Source organism: Genypterus blacodes, unplaced genomic scaffold, assembly GCF_046128005.1.
Source record: "Genypterus blacodes isolate CSIRO-AG114 ecotype Tasmania unplaced genomic scaffold, CSIRO-AGI_Gbla_v1 ptg000067l_1, whole genome shotgun sequence".
Classification (NCBI taxonomy): Eukaryota; Metazoa; Chordata; class Actinopteri; order Ophidiiformes; family Ophidiidae; genus Genypterus; species Genypterus blacodes.
Genome location: NW_027466879.1, coordinates 8,235,811 through 8,262,816, shown reverse-complemented (window position 1 = coordinate 8,262,816; position 27,006 = coordinate 8,235,811). Strand labels below are relative to the sequence as shown.

The window sequence follows — 27,006 nt, the reverse complement described above, 5'->3', positions numbered from 1 at the left end:
GTTAGAGTGAATGTGTGGATGCATATAATACAGAATTGAGCCACCAACACACAGATAAATGAGCTGTCCTTTGGTATATATGAACCAGAAAATCAGTATTGTTTTATTTTCAATCATCATCTTGCAAACACATTGTTATGGTATCGACGCACTGCTGTGACGTTATGTTGCTGGGTGTCCTCTGTTCTGGAGAGGATGGAACATTGAAGTAATAAGACAAACCGTAAAACGATTTGCCTTGAAATGCAGTCATGACAGTGCTCACAATTCAGAGACGGAGTCCTCTTTGCAGGTAAAGATGGATTTTTACTGCCATCTTCTGGTAGATTCCTCAATCACAAGTTCAGAATAATGGCAGCCATGAACCAAAATGATATATTTTGAATTTAATATGATAAATGGGAGGCAGTAGCTCAGTGGGTAGAGCTTCCAGTTGGGAACCGGAGGGTCGCCGGTTCGAGTCCCTGCCGAGGTGCCCCTGAGCAAGGCACCGAACCCTCAATTGCGCCCCCCTCTGCGAAGGGTGGTAATGTAATGTAATGTAAGTCGCTTTGGATAAAAGCGTCTGCCAAATGCTCGTAATGTAATGTAATGTAATAAATCTAGACTGTACAGTGGGGCTCACTTATATATTATGGGAAAAAACAGTGGCATTTTATTGTTTAGCTGTTATGGTTTGTCTTAACTATTGTTTCTCATCTATTTCTCATCTAGTTTCCCAACCCAGGCACAACAACAATGTTCACAGTATTTAAATGTCATTGTTATGATGAGAAAAATGTTACAAGTGACAGGCGTGGAGTTGAATAACCCTATGCCGATTTCTCTGCTCTGCACACTAAGCTAAAAGCAGGATGGAAACAACAAGCATCTAATGTTCTCCAGTGGATTGAGGTGGAATAGCTCAATAAATATGGCTCATGTTACATCACACGCAATACTGGAAGGTCATAAAGGGAAAATGTACCACCTGCTTTAACATTAACCTGTGTGATGTCATGTCTCTGCACAGCGCCCTCCACAGTTAAGAAAGCCTTTACAAACATTTTGTACGCAGAATGGTGAGTATTGAATTGAATTTAATGTATTATGACTATGAAATCCCCCTTTCAGGTATCATTTACTTGTGTTGTAAGGGCAGGGGGAAGAAGTACTCTTTTGATATTTTACCTTAATGTTACCTCAGTTTATCGTTTGCTCCTACTTTGTACAACTCGCTGCTCTATGGAACATCATATAAAATGTTTAGCTTTCCACATTTCATAGTGAGTAGTCCAGGGGGATAAAAAAAAAAAATCTCATTATTTATTTTTATTGTATGGATTCCTCTCGGAGTGTAAACAAAAGCAAAACACTACAGGATTCACAAAAAGTAGGCTGTCATATTTATTTATAGACATTATATTACATATGTATTTTCAGGTGTTGCTGTTAAAGATTCCCTCCAAACTAAGCAAGAGAACAGATGGAGTAGGATAGGGTAGTGTATGTTTTATTGGGCCCTGAAAAAAATTTTTCTATCTAGCACATCCCATTACTCAATATTGTTACATTTTGTTAAAAAACACATAAAGGTAGGAACAACAGGATACAACAGTTTCTTAAACATATAGCAAAAACACTTTGTAAATAATAATTTCGATCAGACCCATTATAATGTGGTAAACGTTCTTTCTTTATTTGCTTTTATACAATCTATACACTCCAGTATACCTTATACTAAACAAATAAAAGAAAATGAGAAGCCTAATTTCTGCCTAAACTGTGATATTAATTGGGGTTTGTTTTCATATCTGAGCATGCAATTCTGACTAGACTATGGATTGTATGTATTACTGTGATCAAGCAGACAGTTTCCCTTGTTTCCAGGTGTACACATATAAATACATATGAGAGATAATAGAAAGAAAACATTATTAATCATCCACGTCATCATTTGACGAGTGATATCAACCTTGACTCCTGATTATTTAAAAGAAAAAAAGACATTTAAAAAAACAGTTTTATCACCCTGGCAGATTACGTGTTGAGCCAGAGAGAAAGAAGGAGAAGAAGACGACATTGCAGCATTGCTGTCATTGTCTCGGCAATCTGCTGTGTATGGCTGTGAAATGTCCAAGTAAATCTAGGTTTGTCCTTCCAAGGTCCCAAAGAGCCAAGCAGGTCCCTGTCTTGACTCTCTGTGGGTAGAGAAATACTTCTCTAGTAGCCTGGAGCAGCTGTCATGTTATTAATGCAGCATCAGGGGGTGGTGGCAGTGTGTTCACTTCACCTCAGTCATGGTTTTTGCAAGAGTGATGAGATATTACAAAAGCTTTTTGTTCCAAGTAAGAGGAAAAAGAAGTCAGCAGTCCTGTACGCTCAGCTTTGTTTAAGCTTCTCTTCAGCCCATGGATCATCTCTACCTGATAAGTCAGTGAAGTGCTGCTTTCTTTTTTCCATAGGCAGGAAATCACAGTTTTTGGTTGTTCAAATAATTGGCCAGTTGACCCGAGGGCTATATAAATGACTGTGTTTATGCTATTGTGTGAATCTACTCTCTAGATTCCCTAAACATATCCACAAATATGTCTTTTTGACATTGTTCCTGAGCATCAGCATTGGGAAAATGGGTCACAGAAGTTTGCACTCGAACGTTGCACCAAAATAATATACATTCTGAACGTGATACAAGCAAAGACTGAAATAACTGTGAAACAAATACCTCATGTACAGCAAGGTCAAATGAAATGCCAAGCATAGAAGATGGACACTGTTTACAGCTTACACTATCATGAACTATTTCAGTGCTGTGCTTCATGGCACTCTCTAATTTTAGAGACAGGTGTAGCTTTGTCTGTGTTTCCTTGCTGCAGCAGAAAGTGTCAGCAAATATGTGACGTTTAGCTTGTGCACACATAAGCGCTTCCCTCGCTACAGCCAGCAGCATCGTGCCAGGGCAGGCTCTACACATTACTGCTGTGAGGACAATTCACAGAATAAAAATGCAACTGTGTCCCTCTCTCCCACCTGTGAAATCATATTTGCAGAGAAGTGCACCTGTGCTGTGCACCAGATTTTTATGTTTTAAATAGAAATAAAAATGTCACTGTAATGATTATTATTGTTATCAGTATTGTTATCATTATTATTGTTATTGTTATTATCATTATTTTAATACAGGAACGACAACAATTGTAAAATCTGTGGTTCTCCTTTAATCGTCCTTTAAGTAATGCAAATGTCTCTTGGTAGAATGATAGAATAGCTAGATTTTGTTTCTACAAACAATGCAGATAATGACATAATCTTTTCATCATCCCTATCATCATTGTCCGTTATCATAGATGGAATGACTGTAATTCTGATTCTTTCTGTCTTCTGCTCTATGTCAAACAGCTTTGGTCAAAGGCGTTAATTTTACCATGTATGACATCAATCACAATAACAAAACATCAAAGCTCTGGAGGAAATGGAGAAAACAATGAATACAGCACAAGTATTGCGTAAAATATATAATTGAGCTGCTATTACAACTCCAATCCACAGAGTAGCGCTCTTCTATAACATTTGAGCAGCACAGGAAAACTATATGAATATTGTCAACAAAGTACTGCACAGACAGAACATTAATCAGACTGATTGGCCCCCTGATTGCTCAACCTAAATGAATGCAAGTTTTATAATCCAGTTTGAATTGTGATGTGCAAGCACAATGCAGACATTCATGATTTAATACAATATTCAAAGCAATTTCTTCATAATTTCAAATCAAATGTTTATGGATACACCACACAAGACACACTTTGCTGTTAGGTAACTTCCTCTCAACAATAATATCATGTTAGTCATCAGTCATTGTGTTCCATGATGAAAGGTGTCAGCCAGCTAATGAAGGATTTCCTCTGTTGGTCTTTGTGGCAACACAGTGACAGCTCTCATTAATTATTAATTTGACAGCTCTACTGGTGACAAGTCGTGTCTAAGTGGGAAAGCTGTCAGGACTATGTTACCTTTTTAAAAGATGACACATAATGAAAGTTTATGAACTGATTTTTAATTTCACTCTGGCTTTGATGGTTTTACCCCAAAACTTTGACAATGTTGAACACATACTCTCACTTATATTACACCATAAAAAGGAAGGGGAATAACAAAAAATCTGAATATGTCCCCTTTAACACTCTACCATACAGCCGACTCACTGTACACATGTTAGAAATCAATTTGACTGTCTTAAAATACAGCTAATCACTGAAAAACACAGGCCGGATTATAACATTAACATCTGGCTGTCAATCATCCATTTTCTTTATGTTCAAGTGTATCATTGCCATTCCTCACACATTCTGAGTCACAATCCGTCATAATGATTCAGCTCCCTTTCTAGTGCTGTTTAACATTGAGCTGGATGCACTAACAAAATGTTGTTAGGGGTGTTACTGTGAATTAATCTGTGCTTTGTCACTCTCCGTGGACCATGACATTACTTTGAGAGGGAGTTATTCAAATTATTCAGATAAAGTGAAGTTGTAGCCTTCTGTCGGCTATTTTTCAGCAGAATCCAACAACAAATCGTGTATGCTAGTAACCTACACCTCCTTTATTTCAGCTCAGTGAAATAAGTTGTTGGCATTCCCCTCGTTAGCATGTCATGAATTAGCTAATTATCCAGGTCGTCCCGGTTCAGTGTTTTGGTGTATTTTGTTCATTACCTGTTGTAGTTTGTAGTATTATTTTCCTGTTGGTTTTGTCGCATTACTTCCTACCCTTAGGTTTCCTGTTTCCTGTTACCTGATTGTTTTCAATTGTTGTAATTATCCTCACCTGTACCTCATCCTCATCAGCCTCACGTGTTTACCGTACTGGATTTGTTCCTTGTTTCAGATCTGGATTCTATGCTGCCCTGGTTTTGTCAGTAAGTTCTTGATGCTCTATTCTGTTTCTGTATCTGTTGTCTGGTTTCAACTCGTTATCTGTGTTTGTCTCCGTAATCTGTGCCCCTCTGGTTCTTGTCTTGTTTTGTCCCTGTATGCTTCACCCTGTTGTTGTTCTTCTTGCGGTCCTTGTTTCTCTGTTAGTTTTGGTCCTTCCTTGTCCTTGTTCCTTGTGTTCCTTTTATTCAGGTAGTACCTCTCTGTGTTTCTTAGTTTTTGTTACCCAGAGCCTCATCAAGCGCCTGTATTTTTGTTTCCTTTTCTAACGCTTTATGCTAGTTGTGTTGTCTTGAGTTCTGTTTTTCTAGTATTCTGTTTTTCCAGTTTGTTTCCTATGTCATGTTTATATTTCTACTTTTCCTTACCCATTTCCCTGAGTGTCTGTAATTGAAACCAGCTTTTCTGTTCTCCTTGTTGACCGGCATTTGAGTCCTCAACCTTTCTCTTCCCCAGTCTCCTAACGTAACACCAACATGGATACTGCACAATAGCGAAGTCTTGGCCCTGATCAACACACAGATTCTCTCCCAGCTGTTTTCCTACAGAACATATTTAGTTGAAGCTGCTTGTTTTGTTAAACCCAATACACAGTAACCTGCCCGACAGATACTTGAGACAAGATGTATCACAGCTTTGAACGCATAGACAGTTTGGTGTTATGCTTAATGGAATTCAGAACTAAAGCATATCTGTTTAGCTGTTTTGAATGGTAGCGTGGGCTTTCCTTCACCGTGATTGGTGTCACTTCAATACATTTCCTTTGATGGCTAGAAAATTATATACTTGTTACAATATGTTGGTCTTTGAAGCAGACATTTACAAGAGCAGGAGAAACTCTTGTTTGTTCACTGCCTTGCTTCACTTTTGACTTTATAATCTCTATTCATCGGTTGACTGTATAATTTAAAGAAAATGAAGCGAATTAAACTCACTAGCAACATAACCATATGGATGTTTGAGGCAGCCATAACTGGCTCCCCTTATTCTTGAACTTAAATCTAAAATGAAAACACAAGCAAGCTTTTCTAAAAATTAGTTTTTTAGGCCACTGTGCTCCTGGTAATTTGGCATTAGAAGTGAAGTGACTTGCTGAGGTCAAACAAGCCTTGCAGGTAGCAGCTCTATAGTGTCTGGTGCCAGGGATTCAAGCAGTAAAAGTGATTATGCAAGCAATGGCACTGATAATTGTTCATGACCACATGTGGTTTTTGTCCAGTGTGAGATTAAATCGTCACTTTCATGTGAATGCAGTCAGTAAAAGGTACACATTCTGAAAGCGGGTCTTGGAATTGGTTCTTTTATTTGTTGATGTGTAACACTTTTGTCACAATTACAATGTTACATCAACAATCAGCAATGCATTAACAGAGATGTCACTTTTTATAGCTTTCACAGTTAAATCGACTGTTTCACAGTTACTTATACCCGGATGAACACCTACAAACTGCAAGCACAGATGCTTACAAGCTTCCACAGCAGTTCCGGCCTCATTTACACATGGAATCCAGTTTGTAAATCCAAGGGATGTTATTTGGGTTAAAAGTTGCTTTTAAACTGACAAAGGCCCCTGCTTGTTTCAGCTGAAGACATGCCAGCAGGATCATCTCTTTGATTGTGAAGTAGTGGTCAAAATCAAAGCCGCAGATCAGGCCTAGAAAGAAGAAATACAAAACCATGGAAAACCTTTGCTTTGGTATGGATATGGACTATTGATTTAGGTTTCATCCTCAAATATTGCTAACATGACCTATATGAACTGTTACATCAACTGTAGACCAGGACAGCAATGCATGTGCTACGAGCATGAAAAGTAAACTTTCTTGTGCGTTTTGTAAGCAGTTTCGTTGGAATGAATGGGCCCCGTGTTTAAACACAGCATCTGTTGTTTAGTGGTTGGCAGCCATAGCTCAAACAAGTAACTCAAAGCTGTATGCCAGCTCTTTAGTGCTGCAAAAAGATGCATCTAAGAATAAGGAATAAGCACAAGTGGGGATAAGTTCTCACTGGGCGTAGACAGAATTAAAAACTAAAAAGTCACGTGTACATTTAATTGTTTGAGAATATTATGATACTAATGCAGCAAATCTGCCTCTGTTTCCAGGGGACAAAGTGAAGGGAAATTCATTAGGATGCAACACATCTATCAACAAAACGTGATTTAATGTTAAATATAAATGTGGAATTCATGAAAACGCAGTCCATGCTTTGAAGAGTCGATGTAATGGGCCAATAACCTTTAACATGTAAAAAAAAAAAAAAGATGGATTAATCCCACTCTGGTCAAGTGCTTTTTAACCTCAGGGTAGTCTATTCACATTTCCTCTCATCCTCCCTTCGTCATCTGGTTTTATTTCTTATACAGAGGATATCTCATTTCTTTTAGATTACCTACTGTTGGTAAAATGAGCCATAAATTTATTTTATGTTTTACTGGAGGAGAGAGGCCCTCTGCTTTTCAAAAGCATGAATAATTCCTCTTCTTCCCTGTACAACAAATATGAGCCTCTGCTGACTGATTTCAGCTTTCAATATTCAATAAATTCAAAAAGTGTGGATTCTGTATAGGACTTGGTAATAAAATATAATTTCAAAACAAAATTTAAATAAAACACAATACAAAGACAATACAAAAAACAGCAACAGTAAAAGTAGCAGTCCAAAAAGGAAAGAATGGTAAAAATAGATCATATTTGGTGTTCACTCTGTGTCTCACTATCATCAGTGATACAATCTCCCATATATAAGGACTGTGCAGCCGCCTTTGCCCTGCCAGTATGAGAGTGCGAGTTCAATATATCCATTAGCACCATTACGCCTCTGCCTTTCACCCACACTCCCAGTGCTCACACCAAAGGTGAGTTTGATGGATACCTCAGTCTGCACTATGGCTGGCATTAAGCCAAAAACACTGGCAAGAAATTAGGGAGGAGTCCGCCAACAGAAGAAATGGTCCATCCATCCCTGTCCAGCCTGTGTGTGACTACGCTTCCAATTGTTTTGCAGAATTGGGAATCGTACAGAGATTAACATGAATTTGCTAAATAGTAGTTTCAGCCTCCCCTCCCCCAACACAGCAACCAGCACACTTTTATGTTCATCCTCATCCCTCTTCCTTTTTTTGCACATTCATCTCTCCCTCTCTAAGCTTGGTCCCTCTACGACAGCACACCAGTCTGATTTTTTTCCTGTTCCAGATAATTAAGTCATATTCTGGAATCTGAAAACCAATGTAAATAAACATCAGAGTGATGCCCCCGGTGCAATTAGAGAATAAATTCTCTTTATCTCCTTTGACTTTTCCCTTTTCCTCCCTGCCTGTGCTCTGTGCCTCTCAGTCTCCCAGTGCACTGCAGCTCCTCCTTCCACCTCTCATCCGCTGCCCCTCCCTCATCCTTTCTCTCTCTGCTAGGTGCAGCATGTATGTGAGCGTATGTGAGCCAGAAGAGCCGCCTGTGTGTTTACATGTCAGCCTATCAGTGTTGCCGGATTTAGCGCATCTGGAGAGGACGCAGGCATCTCTCAAATGCCCATCAGACCAGGCATCCTCGTCTCTCTACATATCACATCTTTATCATTTGATTCTAGCCTCACTTCTATCCTGCATCCTTGCCTCAATGCTTTCTGAGGCATTTTGAATTTCCTTGGCAACATGGAGCTGCCTGAATTAGAATTCTCTGCATGACAGTCCTGGTAAGTACTCTGTCTCTATGGTGGGCTTTGAGCACTGAGGCATTGGATCAGATTTATTATGGTGCAGTGGTGGGCCAGTGAATCGCCAGGAAGGGAATTAATGTCAGGGATAAGATTGTATATTGTAGGGAATGGATACGACACAAAGAAGAGGAGATACTAGATCTTATTTGTGCTTTGTCATCTAGATGGATTTCATTTTGTTATGTGGCATTTGTCTGGGTTATAGCGTGTATGGAATACACACAAAAAGGTGTATATGTACTATCTGTATATATGTAGCACATAGTTTTCATGGGGCTTTTATTTCAAATGTGTTTGTATGTGTGTGCATGAATGCTTCAGAATGCACATATGTTTTGCCTGAATTACAACTAACGGTGTGCGCTTGTGCAGGAGAGGTCCAGTTTTGTGTTTCTTGCTGAGTGTTTTGCCAGGATGGTTGTTGCTACCTCATTATTTGCCCTCATTAGCTTTCGATACTCCTCAAATTGGATCTAAGAGTATGAGCCCTTTTCATTTTAAGCTGCCATTTGCTTTTGGCTGTCTCCAGCAGGGATGAGGGATCCTATGTAGGTGTCTAAATTACCAAAGGTTAAAAATGAGTAGTGGTTGCTGTGGTGGTGACGAAAAGGATGGGTGTGGGGGTTGGTGGGGGGAGACTTTCTTGTGTCATTATGATTAAGTAGGACAAACGCATGATGCTTCATAATTTGTTTTGACATGAGGTGTTAGATTTGCATCTTCATAATCATGGCTGCAACTCTCCAGCAGGCACACAGCCAGGAAGGGACCCTTCCTCTCTTTTTGTAACAGTGCAGTACAACCTCGGCAGCATACAGACCTCGGACAGTCTATTGGTTAGGGGTCTGCATTTCTCAACTGCATTTACTCAACTCTTTATGAGCAAGATAAAACTTTTAATTTGGCCCCTCTAGTCATTTCAGAGCAGTGAATTTCCCTTCTGATATTAAATCATTTTATATAACAGTATCAGTCACTATTATTGTTACAAGTCACAGCAGATTGTGTGGGTATATACAGAATATTGGCAAAAGTGGGTAAATATACATCTTTTTCATCATTTATGTATATATGTGGCCATCAATTATTAAATGTTACTATTTCTGGCTTTCATCAGAAATGTACTTTGATATGATCACACATCTAAATCAATGATAGAAACAAATAATCCATGCAATTTAGCAAACAAGATTTGGAACAAGCTGATTTTTACCTGCGGGCTACCCAGATTTCAGTTCTATGCATCTCATTTGATGATTTAACAAGCTGTTATACATGGTTGTAGTGTCATATCAAAATAGCAGCATCATAAGATTTTAATGTTGCTCTAACTAATGCATGCATACAACACATCATTTTATAAAGCTTTCATGAGTGCCAAACCATCGGTTATTTGTGTGTACATTCTCAGCTGGTTAATTGGTTAAAAGCAAGGTCTAGTAAGTGGCAGCTGCATATATGCGATGATGGTAGCCTGACAATTGAAGAGGCAGACATATTACGAGAAGCAAGAAACATAACCTCCCACTGCAGTTCAGCGGCCAACAGAAGGGCAGCTGTGAGTTGTGAGTATCTGGGTGCGTTGTGTTCTCTCCCACCTATGCACAAATGCCACTTAATGATGTACCCTTGAGTTTTAAATGCACTTTAAATCTCCAAATGGTAATTTCAATAATGAGTAAACCTTGGTTTGCAGATTTGAGTTGAATTTTCATGTGTCTGAAAGAGGAAGTGAAAAGAAGGCAAATTCAATCTGTATGCATATGTGCACTGATATACTTTTAAAAAAGGTGTCGCAACGAATAAATGAGGCTGCTGCATGACCTTGTTTCACTGTGACACATCACAGCAGGTTAGAAGGCAGCAGTCTTAACATTGTGTACTGATGTATTACCCAAGCTTATTCTGATGTACTAATAACTAATTTGGAATTTCTCACAATTGCAACAGAAGCAAAATGAATTTATACTGTACATGCCAACCACAGATCCTATCCGTACAGTATCAGTTACTAGTCACAATCAAAACAATGCTGCTGTCAAGGCTTTGTCAGAGCTTCCCCCTCTTTATCACATGCTTGATATTGTGTGACGCGTCACTAAGATAAGCCAGTCCAAGTAATACTGAATAATAGCCATTTCTTTGAGGTCAAGTAATGGTTTCTATTCAAATCCAAAAGGCAACAGTCAAGCTCGTTAATCATACATTCTCAGGCAGCTACACGAGTGTTAGGTGGAGGAATACATATATGGACATAATGAATAGGAAAACCATGTTTTTGAAGTGTTCCTGTGCTTGTTAGAGGATGCACCTCACATAGTTTGCTCTCACTTAGTACGAGTGACAAATAATGATTGATGTGATTTCCGACTTTGCTTTGATTTTGCATTGCGGCTCATTGTTCATTTTTGTTACCGTGCAGAAAGGTTGACTTTGGGTTTGTAATTATAACCCATTTTATAAAGTAACTACTCTTTAAAAATCAGGACAATCTCGCACCCTACCGTTGATTTGCGGCGCCCTAGAAAGAAGTAGAGGAGTAATTGGCCAGCATACTTCTAGGATATAATTATCAAAGCATTTTCTGAAACAAGATCCATCTGGAGCTAACATGTTGCCTCATAATGGGAAGCAGCAGTCATGTTTAAAAGGAAATGGTAAAATTGATTGTGGTAAGGACTGTGCGGCCATGTGTTTATACTGTGTCTGCTGGATGGAAAGGTGACAGATTGGGGCAGATCTGTCATAGGATACTCAAATTAACGTTCTACAAATGTAGTCAGAAGGTCACAGTGCTGCTCATCTACTGCAGCCTCTCATTTAAATTTAATAATAACAGTTTTATGCAAAATATGAGACAGTGTTGGGTAGGGTGGCAGACTCAGGTTTCCTCCTGCTCTTACTCTTAGCTGGCTTTATGCTCTAGCATATTACACAGAACAGAGCTCACAATATTAGACAGCAGCACTGTTCATAGTCAAGGGAAAGACTGTCTCCCATTCATCTGTCTACCCATCCATTTATGCAACTCTCATTTTCAATATTTATGAAAACACTGGTCTGGTTTCTTCCAGCAGAAAGAAAGGGAAAGATGCCATGGATGATGAAAGAGATGGAAGTGTGTGCCATTTAGCTCCATCGGCACCGTGTGTGCAATGCATAAAATGTGTATTCTTGGAATAACAATTAGTAGATATAAATAGAAAGACAAAGCAAGATAACTTCTTAGTTGTAGCATATTTGTGTTTAGTGATTTGGTATGAACATATCTCCAAATCCATCGCTGACATTGTAGGGCTTTAAGAAACAGGATTGTGCTGTAAATGGCTTTAGCCTGCCCATTTTAATGACATGCCAAAACATCCTCTTTTCTCAGATATGATCAGGGAATCAAGCTTTATTTAATTTCCATCTTATTCTACTGCCAGGGGTGACTTTGAAGACGGAACGTGGGTGTTCTACCTCTTTAGCAGAGTCAGTGTTAGACTTTGCTTGTGAAGCTCTAACAGATCTGCATGAAAGTCCATTGCAATGTAAATGCCATGGAGTTTTTCTCTTAGATTTTGCCTTCAGGGTCTGGGTTTTCTACTACACGTCGTGATCATTCCTGCTAGATTCAGCTAAGAAGAAAAATACATTAATGCTGCCAATTCAGATGAAAATTGGCACTGGGATCTCAAGCTGCTGCCTTCACTTCATTGTTTTAGTTCACCGGGCTGCAGGCTTCAGGCTCTAACAGACCACCCATCTAAAACCAGCAGCAGCCAATGTTTACAACTTCACACAAGCTTATTATATGGTTCCTGACTAGAACAATGTGACATCTAGCAAAGTAATGAAGGCAGTCAGCAATCCGCAAACCCAACATAAAGCATTGAGTCAGTCTAGTAAAGTCAGTGTGTATGTGCGTATCCTGATATCGCTCTTCCATTTGTCAGTTTACCAGAAAAAGGACCCACAATTGTGTGTCTGTGTTGCTCTGTTTCTGCTGGATGTGTCTCAGTTTAACCGTTTAAAGTAGATATAAAACATCAAGGTTTTATTTTGATTATTTCATTTGCTTTTACAAGACATTGAGATTGAAAAATAGAAATGCCAAAGAGCACCTCACTGCCTCGAGAAGACAATGCAATAATGAGTGTTTGCAGACTTTAAACAAACATTGGAAAAAATCTGACTCACACATGCACGCACGCACACACACACACACATTATTTTTTTCTAGGTTTGTTACTAATCCCCCAGTTCAACACAAACACTTGTTTCTGGGTGACAAATAACACTCAGATATCTGTAAATCCAGCCTAAATGAATCCTTCTATTGAGGTTTTGTTTTTGAATTCCAAAATGATCATTATCTCACAGTGTGTGGCACGCAAAGCAAAGGAACGAGGAACAAAATAGCAGACAAAATCTAACAGAAACCAAACATTTCCTTAAGCAATATTCATGATAAGAGGCAGGAGAGAAGCAGCAACCAAGTAGAGAGTGTACACAAAGTCCTCGAGGCAAGACAGTGTTTGGGAGAGTTTATTCTGGTAAACACTTTTCCAATGTCTGACCTGAATTTACTGGGCAACTGTATTACCACTTGGAGTCTACTCTCAGACTCTTCTGTTAACTAAATGGGCAACAACAAATGTTAAGTTCAGACCTCCATCAAGGCTAAACACACTGTCCAATTATACATTTAACAGGTTATTGACTAGACCATGATGATTAAAAAGGCCAAAATGCAAAAATGGTTATGAGCCACCATCTGACCGTACCAGAATTTAGGACGGGATAGGATAGGACAATTCATTTGATGGGTTGTTTCCTGGTTCATATCATATCTAACTAAACTCACACGGGCAAACCATGACTTGTAGAGGTAACACAAGGTGAAAAATGATCACATCTGCATATCTGGAATGGGAATTAATCACAAAAAGCAAATCCCAATGTTATAAACACTTCCATCTTGACAAACTTTCCCTTACAAGAATGAACTTGATGGAGTATCAATAAGGATCAGCATGCACAATTCAAAAAAACACAAAAACTGCTGCTTTGCATGTCATCGCTGAGACATTCACCCCTAACTATCCCAGCTCCTCCTGTTCTCATTTTGTTATTGCTGTAACTGACAATGAAAACCTCTTTTTTTGTATTTTAGGAGCATGTGACAGTTGGATTGTGTTTTGTATAGCCAAACATTTCAGTCAGCCTTCTGAAATAGAACAGATTAAGTGTATTTCTATGAACTTTCAGATGTGGTGTTTGGCCTCCAGGCTCTGACCTTGTCGCTTCTCCAAGCAGTAATTTAAAGGACATCAACGGAGGGGGATTTGCAGTAAACCTTTGTTTGAAGCTCCGAGATGAGCTAATCTGTGCTGCAGCAGTGATGGTAGTATCAAAAGTGTGCATTCTGGTGATCACTGTGTCATGTGGGAGTGTTGCAGCTCAAGTGTCAGTGTGAAGTATTTTGGAGGCTTCGCTCTCTTTATGCACTAAAGAATTCAAGTTCGACAGACATTATCTGCCTTTTGCCCAGATACACAAGCACATGTAGAAGTACGTAGTTCCACTGATTTAAGGGCTTGTGATGGAGGAAATGTCCTGTATGAGTACCGTCTACTTGTCCCAAGCCGTGACACCTATGTCAGCCACTTTAGAATACTTCATTTTTTTCACTTCAGTGCTTGTCTAGCATCACAACATGCCGCTGTCATTGAGCCACAACCTAGCGAGTGAATAACTGTTGTTTTTTTTTACAATATATAGCTCCAGGATAAATGTGAATGGAATTACATTTGACTTGCTATATGACGTGTCTTTTTTGCCATTCTTGACATTTCTTTTATGAACATATGCCAAGCATGTGATAAGAAACACTTAAACACATTAGGAACACTTAAACACTGATTGTAGAGATCATACTTCCACCAGTGAACATGTTAATCTTGATTAATGTCTAAGCTCACAAAGCTCTGCAAGAATGACTCATGCATACAATGTAACACATAGCTCATTTTCACAAACACACAAATGGCAATGGATTATTTATTTTACTAAATCTAATTTTTGGCTATAACTCCAACATTAATTCATACAAGTCAATATGACATAGATCCTGTGCTTGTTGTCGATGAATTGTGAACTTGGCCTCTATATTTACCTTTTGTTATTCTAATTTTTTTTATCATTGTAGCAACCAATAATGCTGTGAAATTCACCTCACAGGTGCAAATTTCAGCAGTTAGTTCTTTAACAATACAACATGCCAATTAATAGTGAAAATGTTTCGTAATACTATTCTAAAAAACATCGTCAGCATCTTCTACTATAAGAAATAACTGAAACCTGAACACTAACTAGATTTGTGTGCGGAGAGAGTTAATGTGTGTACTGGAATTGTTGTTGTAAATATAAGTGTATTTTTCTGCAATTTATAGATTTCATGCCCCAGCGCGGATTAAGTAGGTATATTGAATGCATTGATGAATAATTTATAGATTAACTATTTGTGTCTATGGAGTGCTGTAGTGGATGTTTAACAGCAACATTGCTATACAATTCCCGATCCAAAATCACTGATTTTGCTATGACATTTTGCTAAATTTAGACAATTAAAAATAATAATAATAAATAAATGCATTTACACATTATATTTTCCTGTTGCTTGGTGAATTTGCAATACACCCTGCAATCGCAAAATCATGAAACGCTAGAGGGACTGGCTATAATAAATCTTTTGTGTCTTTTATCAGGCTTTAAATGAAATACTTATGCTTTGCACTTGAGTCATGGTTTAGTTACCCCCGACTGAGGAATCTTGCTGCCAAATTATCAGGTGGGCGGACAAGCTGATTGGTGGGTCTAACCCTGTCATATTGTCTGTTTACATGAAAGAGCTACAGCCTTTGGCCGGCTATGTCCTACAGTACTGCTCCCATCAGTTAGTGCTCTCCCACTGGCCAACACATATTATGGTCACAAGGTTTTGAACAAAGTAGTACAAAATAGTTTTGTACCTGCAGCTATTTCATTGTTGAACAAAGATGTGTGTCATTTCATAAACACCTCACCACTGAGAAATGTAATTTGTCATTTATATGCCTTCTTTGTTGGACTTTTTCATGTCTCTGTGCCTGCTCTTGAAAATTCATTTTGATAATCATTCAAATCACGAAAAAGGTGTTTGTAGTAGCATGCCCTTTTTTCCATTTCGTAACAGGATGTTATATCTGCCTGTAGTGTCAAGAGAATTGTTTAGCATTTCAGTTTGATTGAAAACTTAATTTCCTACCTTCAAAAGCACTTCTATTCATATGAACAATATAACTTTCACATTCACCTCATGATTCATGCTGCTTTTGTGAATGATCTGCTGCAGCTGATCTTTTATTTGGTCGATCCACACCAGTGTTGGCAATAGCTGAGCAGGGATTACAAATTTTCATAGCTTTGTAACCCCTGCTAGAAGTCCATGAGACATTGTGCTAGCAACTTGGTGTTGCAGTTGTTGCTGTTGGTTTGTTGTTGGAGTGAAAACACAGAAACCTTAGCGACTCTTGGGGCACTATGTTGAAGCGGACCACATACTGTGCCATAACCCCCCTTGGCAGGGATCTAGTTGACCTTCTATTCTGAGATACGATCAGTGGTACAATATTCAAAACTCACTTGACCCGACATCAAAAGGATAAAACGCTGGTCAGAGAAACTATCCATATTGTGTGATGGACAGAGACAAATGGACAGCCAATGAAGATTGTTGTTTCCATTTCCATTTTTTACAGTTGTGAATGTTTTTCCCGAATTATTTGCCAGTGCTTCTAAGATCTATTGATTGAATACTTTTGCATAGAACACAACATCATTGAGAACAGGTACATATCCATTTCCGCTCTCAGTTTGTACAATTTGGGACGATATATCTCTCCTTTTCTTTTTAGATTTCCCCCTCTGCGCCCCCTTTTTTTTTTATTTCGCCGCAGCCCATGACACATTTTGCAAGTGCCTGGACGGTAGTATGATGTCCTCCTGTAAATACTGTACTTACAAGATCAACAAGATTTAGTGCAACACTGATGCCATTTGAAACTCCGTGGTTGCATTATGTAATTCAACATATCTTTGCTGGCTGTGTTTATTTGCTGTCCCCGCTATTTGTCACTCACATGTTCATTCCACAGCCTGGTTCTCTTTATTGTTTTAGTACTCTTCTTTTTGCTTTGTCTTTTCTTTTCTCCCCCTCTGAAAGAATTCTCCAGAAAGAAACACACGTGGACCCATGAAAACAGAACTGTGACAATTTGATTACACAATTATCCCTTTGGTACAGAACACAATTATTCATCAGCAATAATGATATTATTTATTACCTATACAACCCAGTTGTACCGGCTGTGATATTGCTTTGTCTCCATATGCACCTAATTCACATGTCTATCACATATTATTCTTCTCATTAATGTTTGGCGCAGTGTTAATTACCTGACAAATTTGTTCTGGCTAGTTTAGCTGTTTATGCGTACCTGACAGTCAATAGAGGGTGTGTGTTAACAGTTAGAGAACTCTATGGGGATGGGGACAGCATTCACACAGGGATAGGAATGTGGTCAATGGTGTTCCCGTGGGAATGGTAATGATATACTGTTACCTCTGTGGTAATGGCAAGGGAATAGTACCATTGTTTTAGGTCACAATATCTAAGAAAGCTTGTTTTTCAGGTGAAATAGAAGGGTTTGTGTGATGTACAGTAGTTGCCAAATATGGGTTTAGAAGAGAACAGAGTTTTCTCAAATTGAATTCTCTTTTTCCAGCTGTACTTTAAGGCAGGGGTGGGGATGCTGCCACAGAAGCTGGGGATGGGGACAGTGCAGCTCTCCAGTGCAGATGGCACAGCCCTCCTCATCAGATGGAAGACATGATTGTTCCCAAATGCATCACCAAAACGCTTTTTTTTTCAACCAAGACAGCATCATTAAGTGTAATTCAAAGTGTCGTCACTGGTCAAAAAATAACTTGAATTCATTACATACATTCCCTCTCCATCTGTTCACTACACACACACACACACATACCACACACACACCATAGCTTTGTGGTCTTGTGTTTTCACAATTGTATTACTGATTGTGCATATTTCTACATCAAATACATCAGGATTCTTTTGATGCAGTTTCTGTATTCAGGATGTCATGTCTTGCATTGCTCATTAAGTCCGTCACACATCTCAGTGGTCTGTGCCTTCTGTTTCTATCTTCAGTATAAACCCTGGATATTTTTTATGGTGCATCAATTCTTTTGAGACACAATAACCCTTTTTTTTCCTATGGAGTGCTTGTCTCTAATCCTTTGACAAATACATCTCTGACTTTATTTCCCTCTGCTCCATATCACCTTTAGATTCGTCAAAACAAATACAAACATTTGGGGTTTTTTATGTAAATGTTGTTTTGCAAGTTTTTACCACTGTGCCATGTTATGATGTAGTGAAGTTAATACTCTGCTAGTGGCGAGGAGGGATTGTTCTGTTCTTGTTGAAACTGTTCTGCCCCAACAGCTGATTTTAACTTGCCTAGCATGAAATCACATTTTGTTCTGGCGATATACAAACCATTGCTTTAAAAACAAAGTACAATATAGGGACTGCCATATTGAGCTGTATAATTACAAAGTCTTCTCCAACATCTCATCTTTACAAAAGCTCCAAACTTAGGGCTGAGTGTAGCAATCTGAGCAATAATTTCTGAAGAAACCATTTAAGCTTCTCTGGATCTGAGCTTCACCAGCCAAAGGACAAACGGTGATAAAAAATAATAAACGGTTCATGTTTCATTGTTATTTATGAACATACAGTTTGACTATGTGCTGCACAAGTATAGACACTTTATGGACAGCAGTAGAACATGGCTTAAAACTTATTTCTATGTTACCTCAGTCCATTGTGCAAACTTGTGATTGGTACCATATTTTTATGTCTCCACAGGTTAGCAGTAGGATGGTGTTTGGGGAGGCAGGAGGACACAGCTACCTGGTGGCGTGCTGGCAGCCCATCCTGGTTCTGATGCTGGGCACTGTCCTTTCCGGCTCCACCACTGGTTGCCCCTCCCGATGTGACTGCAATGCTCAAGAGCGCTCAGTTGTGTGCCATCGAAGAAGATTGGCGGCTCTTCCTGAGGGCATCCCCATTGAAACAAAACTTATGGATCTTAGCAAGAATCGTCTAAAGAATCTGGGGCCCGAGGAGTTTATTAACTACCCTCAGCTGGAGGAGCTGCAACTGAATGAAAATATTATTTCATCCATTGAACCTGGTGCTTTTGGCAACCTTTTGAATCTACGAACTCTTGGTTTGCGCAACAACCAGCTAAAACTCATTCAGCTGGGAGTGTTCACAGGCCTGACCAACCTCACACAGCTCGATATTAGTGAAAATAAAATTGTTATTTTACTCGATTATATGTTCCAGGAGCTGTACAACCTGAAGGCTCTGGAGGTTGGTAATAATGACCTGGTCTTTATCTCACCCCGATCTTTTCATGGACTCAGCAACCTTGAAAGTCTCAACGTTGAGGCATGTAATGTAGCCTCGGTGCCCACTGATGCCCTCAGTCATCTGCACAACCTGTTGTCACTTCAATTACGTTATCTCAATGTCAGTGTCATAAGAGATTACTCCTTCAAGAGGCTTTATCGACTCAGAGTACTGGAGATTTCTCAAATGCCAGCCCTGCAAACCCTGACCCCAAAATGCCTGTTTGGACTAAACCTTACATCATTGTCTATCACAAACTGCAATCTTACTGTCATCCCCTACCAAGCTATCCGTCACCTGGGGCATCTTCGGTTTCTGAATCTGTCTTTCAATCCCATTCAAACTGTAGAAGGGAATCAACTGTATAATCTGCAGAAGCTCCAGGCTTTTCATTTGGCTGGAGGAAGATTGGCTACTGTTGAGGCCTACTCTTTTCGAGGACTCAATCATCTCCGTATACTCAATGTATCCAGCAATATTTTGAGCACATTGGAGGAGTATGCCTTCCATTCGGTGGGTAATCTGGAGACTCTTGCTTTATATGGCAACCCTTTGGCCTGTGATTGTCGCTTGCTCTGGGTCTTTCGGAGGCGGTGGAGGCTCAATTTCAACAGACAGCAACCCACATGTGCTTCACCTGAGGTTGTACGGGGCAAAGAGTTCAAGGACTTCCCAGACGTCCTCCCTTCTGATTATTTCATCTGTGAGAAATCAAAGATCATTGATTATAAGGTTCAGGAAAGCCATGTGGATGAAGGAACTACAGTTGAATTCACTTGCCAAGCTGTGGGTGATCCGGTCCCAGCGATAATGTGGCTATCTCCTAAGAAGGAATACATTACCACTAAAACTGTGGGGTCAAGACTCTCAGTGTCTAATGAGGGCACACTGGAGGTGCGTTATGCTCAAATTCAGGACAATGGCACCTATGTATGCATTGCAAGTAATGCAGCAGGTAATGACACCAAAGCTGCCCACCTTTTTGTGCATAGCTACTCACCCAATTGGCCCCATCAGCCAAACAAGACATTTGCCTTCATTTCCAACCAGCCGAATGATGAAGGCACAAATGTGACACGGGCAACAGTTCCATTTCCATTTGATGTAAAGACACTTATAATTGCAACCACCATGGGATTTATCTCTTTCCTTGGAGTTGTTCTGTTCTGTCTTGTAATTCTGTTTCTCTGGAGTAGAGGGAAAGACAGTGGAAAATCAAATATAGAGGTGGAATATGTGCCAGGTAAAGAAGAAGCGGACGACGTCAGTCCAAACGAAACACCAATACAATTCAACATGAAAATCATGTGAATCTTTAAAAAAGGATGCCATGTAATCTTATAAACTGAACTTGGGGTACAAACTGGCCTCGCTTGAAATATGTGCTCATTTGAGGCAGAAGTTGCACAGCAGCAAAAGGATCTTGACACTTTAACGTTTCTTTTTACTTCAGGGACTGACACTTGAAAAGTTAATATTGGGTTTCAACTATTCCAATTTCGGTGCATTTTCACTGGCAATACTGAATCAGTATGTTTATAAGCACACTACACCCTGGTTGTGACAGTAACAGTTTATTAGGTGAAGCCTTTACGTGGTTCTTAGTGGTCTAATCTTCCTAACAATCTAAATTTACATAATTTCATCATTTCTTTGATAAAATCAGGTTTTGATTTGGGGTAATGTGTGTTCCCTTAAAGTGATCGTCTCAATAGCGCCACAGAATAGAGGATCAACTTAACCCTGTAGGGACACGTTTATGGCTCTGACTTAGTTTTACACTTAAAGTTACAGCGAATGTAAAGTTAAATTACGTAAAGTGTTGCTTGGAGGTATCTTCTGTTGCCCCTCATTCAACAAAGAAATCGATCATCTAATGTATTTACATGCTGCAATCTTTCTAAAGTTATACAAGTAACCTAGATATATTAATTGGGTTGAGTTTGTTAAGATTTTCATTTGGTGTCTAACAGATGCAATAAATGAAGGATTGAATCTGGTAGTGCGCATATAAACATAATGAATATGAAAAATAAGCCAGTCCTACAGTATGTGCTCCTTTTTGGCAACAATGGGAGATTGTCTTTATATGTATTGACACTTTGAGCTATACATATTTTCTGTATTTTATTCTTTCCTTGTACATTATGCTGTTGTTCGACAGTAATGATTTTAATGGCTGTTGGTTTTAAACATAATCCGATCTAAAGAGCAGATTAATATTCAGTAAACATATTTGTGATGTACAGAAATTCAACCAAAAGAGAAGAATATTATTGCTTATCAGATTTTACAAGAGCCCGAATGAAAGTAATCTGATTCACAGTTTATATACAGTAAGTGTAGCAAAGGTCATTTGTTTACCCATTTGGTAGCTCAGTGAGCACTAGTCCAAGGTTATACTGTCACCATTGCATCTCAGGAATGGTGACATTATTAATTTGATGCCTTAAGTTATACATTTTCCTGCTTTCCACAGTGCAATGCCCAATGTATTTGTGTAAAACAAAGTTTTACGTCTCCTAAGGATCTCATGTTTTAAAATCAAGCGCTGCTCTGAAGATAATGTGTTCATTAACTTGTTTGAGAAGGATGGGCAGATGGAAATTCTATTAAAATAAATAACAATTTACAGTATAAGGGTGTTTCTTTATGATAATCTACTACAAAATGAATGTGAGATCATGAAGCTATATTTCTCCATCTGCAAGGGCAGGTGTAACCTGCGGCTCAGGGGCCGCATGCATTTTAGCCACAACTAAAATGTGCATCATAGCCTATGTATACTGCCCGGTGCCTTTTGTTTGAAGATGAAAGAAAGAGAGCAACTTCAAAACTGCTGCGAAAAGCAGGTCAGAGCAAATGTACTCTTAAGAATCGGATCAAATCTCCAAACTTCACTACTGCTGCTTGATGCCCAGGAGATGAAAGCGCTGAAAGCCATTGCAAGCTGTTTGTGGACGGTGAATACATGAAAGTCATTAAAATATCAGTGTGTAAGAGTTAGTGGGATAAACAACACAAGCCAGTTCTCTGTTTGATACACACTTCTGTGATCGTTTATTCAAATACAACACAGAAGCTTACATTCCCAAAACTCCAGCTTAAATTTAAAATATGCTGCCTTTGTTCCCATAGTTACCTAATATGCGTAACATAGTCCACCCCACCAAATTTTTTCTGGGAATGATGTCTTTATGCCCTTGTTTCACCACAAGTGCATCTACTGTTTCCTCAGAAAAACCCAAAACTGAGATAGTTCAGAAAATGAAAGACATGGCTCTAACTGCAAAGACCGTCAGAGACAGGGGCATGAAACTGGCAACAAACATCATCAGTCTGCAGATTGAGGACATCAGCTCAGCCCTGGTAAACTCAGTTACCTGTGGTGAGGATGTGAAAGATACTGAGCAAACAAAGCTGCTATGCAGGTACAGTAGATAAACTCTGATAGGCCAAACGGAACACTTCGACACAATTCCACCCCGTATCTGACAATGACCGTGGAAAATAGCCCCAATAAAAGGCCCAAAATATACTATGGGGGGTGAAAGTGTGTGTGTGTGTGTCTCATTTGCGGTGCGAGCGCGTCTGTCGAGCACACAGCAACTTTTCACGGGGCTTCACGGCTGCCGGCAGGCTACGAACAGAGAAGGTAAAGGAGCTCCATAAGAGTGAACCTGAGCGGAGACACTCCAGCAGAGAGCAGACACTCTCTCTCATCTCAGAACACACTGAATGCATGTGAAGTACAGATGATATGGGAACTACAGGGAATTCCCAGAATTACAGGGAAATTGTGACAGTGATATGTGGACAGACATAAAATGTGAAATATGAAAGGTATAGTATTAGTAACAGTAACAGTGTTGTTTTCTATAAGATTAATATGATGTGAATGTATTAGTGTGAGCTTGAAACAGAAAATATATACAGAAAAAACTCAAAATGTTGTTGAATGTAAGTACTTTTTGATACAAAATGTGAGTGTGGGTATCAACATTTTGTTAATGTCCACACAAAAGACTCTTATTCAGCTGGTTTGGGTGGAGAATCAGCCATGTGAATAAATGTTACTAATTATGTCAAACATGAGGAGCTCTCAGACACTTTTATTTTGTCAAACTAGCTCTCAGAGGAAAAAACGTTGGATACCCCTGATAAAGTGTGTGATCTGAAAACACTATTAACTGTAGACCTAAACACATATCTATGTGTCAAAGGAGCTATGAGTTTGTCAACATCATCATCAGTCGGCATTTTTATGCGCCCTGGAGTCAATCACTAATTCGTGTGCCCTACTATATCAATCCAGTGAGCTGCACCGGTATCATGCTGCTTGATGATCTTGCCATTGTTGTCAACATTAAACCACCATCAGAATCATGACACTCCGATTAAGAGTAATGATATCCAGGTCAGGAAGTTGTGTTGCTGACAGATTGTGGGGTTCATCAGCATAATGAAACCTATATTAAATCTGGGTATAATCGATTCATAGGTAATGAGGTTCATATTTATATAAAAGAAGAAGAAAAAAATAATAAATAATAATATAACATGTTTTTTGCAGGATCAATCAAATAATGTTAGATTTTTTTGATTTTCTTTGCCACCTAATATCATAAAAACAGATTAATGAGTCAGTACTCGTGTTGAAAAGGATTTTCTGCCCATAGCTGAGCTTCTAGTTGTTATAATACACAGCATCAAAGACATCTGCATCTTTCATCCACTGTTCTGCCACGACAAATCCTTTAAGCAATCACTGCCTTGAAGCAGCCGATGGGACCTTGTGCAACAACTGCAACAACTCAGGACAGCTGTTGATCAAATACATGAACTGACACCCATCCCATGCCAGTTTCTGTGAACTCTGCATCACCCCCACAGCTTTCACACTGTGTGTTTGTGTGTGTGTGAGTTGAGTCAAGCTTTCATTCAAATCGTTGGTTGTCAACCGCACAGTGACATCAAAGAAAATGTCTGGATGTTTAGAGGATAAGTTGATAATGGCCTCACATGCCATCACTGTTGCTTTGTTAACACAACTGAGCAAGAATTGGAAGTAGCTTTAAAGATGCTCCAGCGCCCATCAGGGATCATATTTTGGCCTTCATATTGCCCCTTAGTTAATATAGTATTCGAGATATAGAAGAACATTGATTTACAAACTATAAATGTAGCTTAATGTTCATTTATCACAACAACAGTTAGCCTTTGCTCAAATCAAAGATTAACCAGCAACAAACCATAACAACAAATATCACACATACAATAGTAGTTTTAAGTTCAATGAATACAGTAAAAGGAGGTAAATGTGAAGCAATTGCCAAACTTGGTAGATGGAAAGATCCAACAATCAAAGTGATATCAACGATCTGTCGTCATGACGGGCCATGTATGAGGCAGGCCTGCTTTTTTGGGTGGGTCGGACAACCTATTATTCTGGCACTCCAATCTGGAAAATGTCCCATTGGACAGAAAGCCTATTAGACTGATGGTCTGCTAGTGCCAGAGAGGTGGAATAATGAGCTGTTGGTCCTATGGGCAGTCTCCCTTTTTTGTGCCTTTAAAGACAGCAAATAATTTCCTCGGGGGATGCTCAGGAGAGCCGACATATCCTGGCCAAGGAGGTTTAAATCTACAGTCAGTAGTACAGGTTGGTTCTGGAAAACACTGCATCTGTGGCAAAAGAATGGCTGATGAGTTTAAATCCGTACTACTGCTTTACTTGCTAACAAAGCTAAAAAATTAAGATCAAGCGGTCATGTCAGTAAGATTAAGTACCCATTTTTGTCATGACAAGATTAACAATGACAATCAGAGGATCAAATGTGAATACCACTGTGCCCAACACAGGGCTCACAATTACAATCAAAATGTCTGCATTATTAGGTTCTAATTTTAGCCATCCTCAAAGAGATGAAGAGATCATACTGATGTTCACAGGTCAAATTAGATATTGGCTAGGTCCAGGGTTTAGCTGTGTGTTGGGATAGAGGGGCTAAGGTCAGGGAAAAGGTGTTAGGAGAAGGGTTTAGGAGCAAATGTTGGGAATTGAGGAAATAGGAGCACCCAGTAACCCGAAATAGAGGGTAGTGCACCATCCTTCTACAGCTTCCATCCAGCTATTGTACATGCTAGCCCTGCGTAATGATTGGGGTGTATTGTGTGTTTGTAATCTGTAGAAACAAGTGCCTTGGTCCTAAATGGCTCATGGAGGGTTGAAGTAATTACGATTTTCGGGATAAATATTTCTTAAGTACAGAAATATCCACTTGTGAATGAGTAATGGCATTTTTGGCATGCATGTGTGTGAGGCAGGCTATGTACGGAGAGTATATGTGTTGAGGTTGTGGTCCTGTCAGATTGACTCACCTGGTAATGATGTACCTGGGCCTCGACCTTTTTGAATGTTCAAAGGGTGTCCATGTCCATAGCTGAGCTAATTACTGGGTTTCAGGGGGGACAGGGTTCGTATCTGTTTTCTGTAGGTGGAGAGATCAGGTGCTGGGGTCGAGGAGTCTGTCAGCTGTCCCAAAAAGGCTGAATGATAATCCTGTTGTGGAGGTTGTGGGTTCAAATATCAGGACAGTTTCTAAGGGGCTTCTGGTTTTCCCTTGATGGTGGTTGCACCTCTTTGTCCCGGATTGGCAGCAGAGCAGGGGGGAAATGATGATGCAGAGGAAAGACCACAAGGGCCTTAGCATTGGAAGGAGATATGGGTAGGGATGGGAGATAAGAAGAAGGGAAAGATGTGGAAGAAGGAAGTTTTGTGGTACGGCAAGTAGAAGACTCAATCTGTAAGAGACAAGACATCAAATTAAGATCAAAAAATAATTTCTCCATGTGTATGTCCATGTCTGGTCATGCAGAAACAGCAGAACATGAATGGTAAGACACAAAAAGACAAAGAATATGGCTGAGCTATGTATAAGGCCAAATTCCAATTGCGTAACTGCAATTTGCAGTATCAATTAAACTTCTCTGACGGATGATATTAATCTCTGTTGGAAGTTATTTCCTGCTAATAAATGGGAGAAAAACTGAGCAATCTGTTATTCAAAGCAAAGTAAGTTATTCAAACTATCCTGCTAGTAATGTATCTGTCTGACTGCAGATAATATTGGCATGAATTAATAAAGCAAACAACATGTTATCTGTGGGTGGTCATTATTTACATTTTGGTGCTGAAAATAGGAATTAATCAACAAATGCAATGTTAAAATCACACATCTTCCCTCAAGAAATAAATACTGTCTGAATGGCACTTTAGGGTCGCAGTATGTGATACTCATATTGCCTTGCATTTCTGAGAATATGCCTTTTGACAGCTCCTCGAGAACTTCACCAAACCAGTTGCATTTAGCTGGGTTTTGTGTTAAAATGAAGAGAGCAATAAAGGTTGCAATAACAGTAGCGCTTCAGAAACCATGACGGAAAAAAAAGTGTTTCATGTAAAAAGAACAGCCATCCAAAAACAACCATATACAGTACCTTTTCCCTTTCTCTTTCACATGGTGGATTATCCTTTAATGACTGACCTGGTAATAACATCTGTATAATGAAACCGATTTCTACAATGCTGATGAGATGACATCAACACAGAACTACTGTTGATATTTTAGATGGATTCTGTTGTATTATTGTACCTAGACACTTCTGGGTACAATAATGTGCAATATTGCTTTTGTTAAAAACAAACAAGCCCTTGAATACATCTGGTTTATAAAGTTGATTCAGAGTGGAGTTTTTTTTCTACCATTATGAATACAGTAGGAGAAGCTGTACACAGGCCTTGCTGAGCCCTGGAAGAAATCAATGAAAACTTCAATCAATTCTAAA

The 27,006-nt window shown here is 39.2% G+C and overlaps 2 protein-coding genes across 2 annotated transcripts in view; one reads left to right on the top strand and one right to left on the bottom strand.

The window, feature by feature from the left end:
• Positions 1-407: 407 nt before the first annotated feature.
• Positions 408-27,006, bottom strand: part of LOC143004811 (uncharacterized) — a 45,826-nt gene continuing 19,227 nt past the window's right edge. Inside the window, exon 2 of the mRNA XM_076155964.1 lies at positions 408-602. The gene's annotated coding sequence lies outside the window, so the exon portion shown is untranslated. The remainder of the gene's footprint in view (positions 603-27,006) is intronic.
• lingo1b (leucine rich repeat and Ig domain containing 1b) lies at positions 18,598-21,790 on the top strand. Its single transcript, XM_076156002.1, has one exon. The coding sequence runs from the start codon at positions 18,598-18,600 to the stop codon at positions 20,467-20,469; it is 1,872 nt and encodes a 623-aa protein (XP_076012117.1). The 3' UTR covers positions 20,470-21,790.

Coding starts and splice junctions, on each gene's coding strand:
- lingo1b (XM_076156002.1), top strand. CDS start 18,598: ATGTCTCCACAGGTTAGCAGTAGGATGGTGTTTGGGGAGGCAGGAGGA.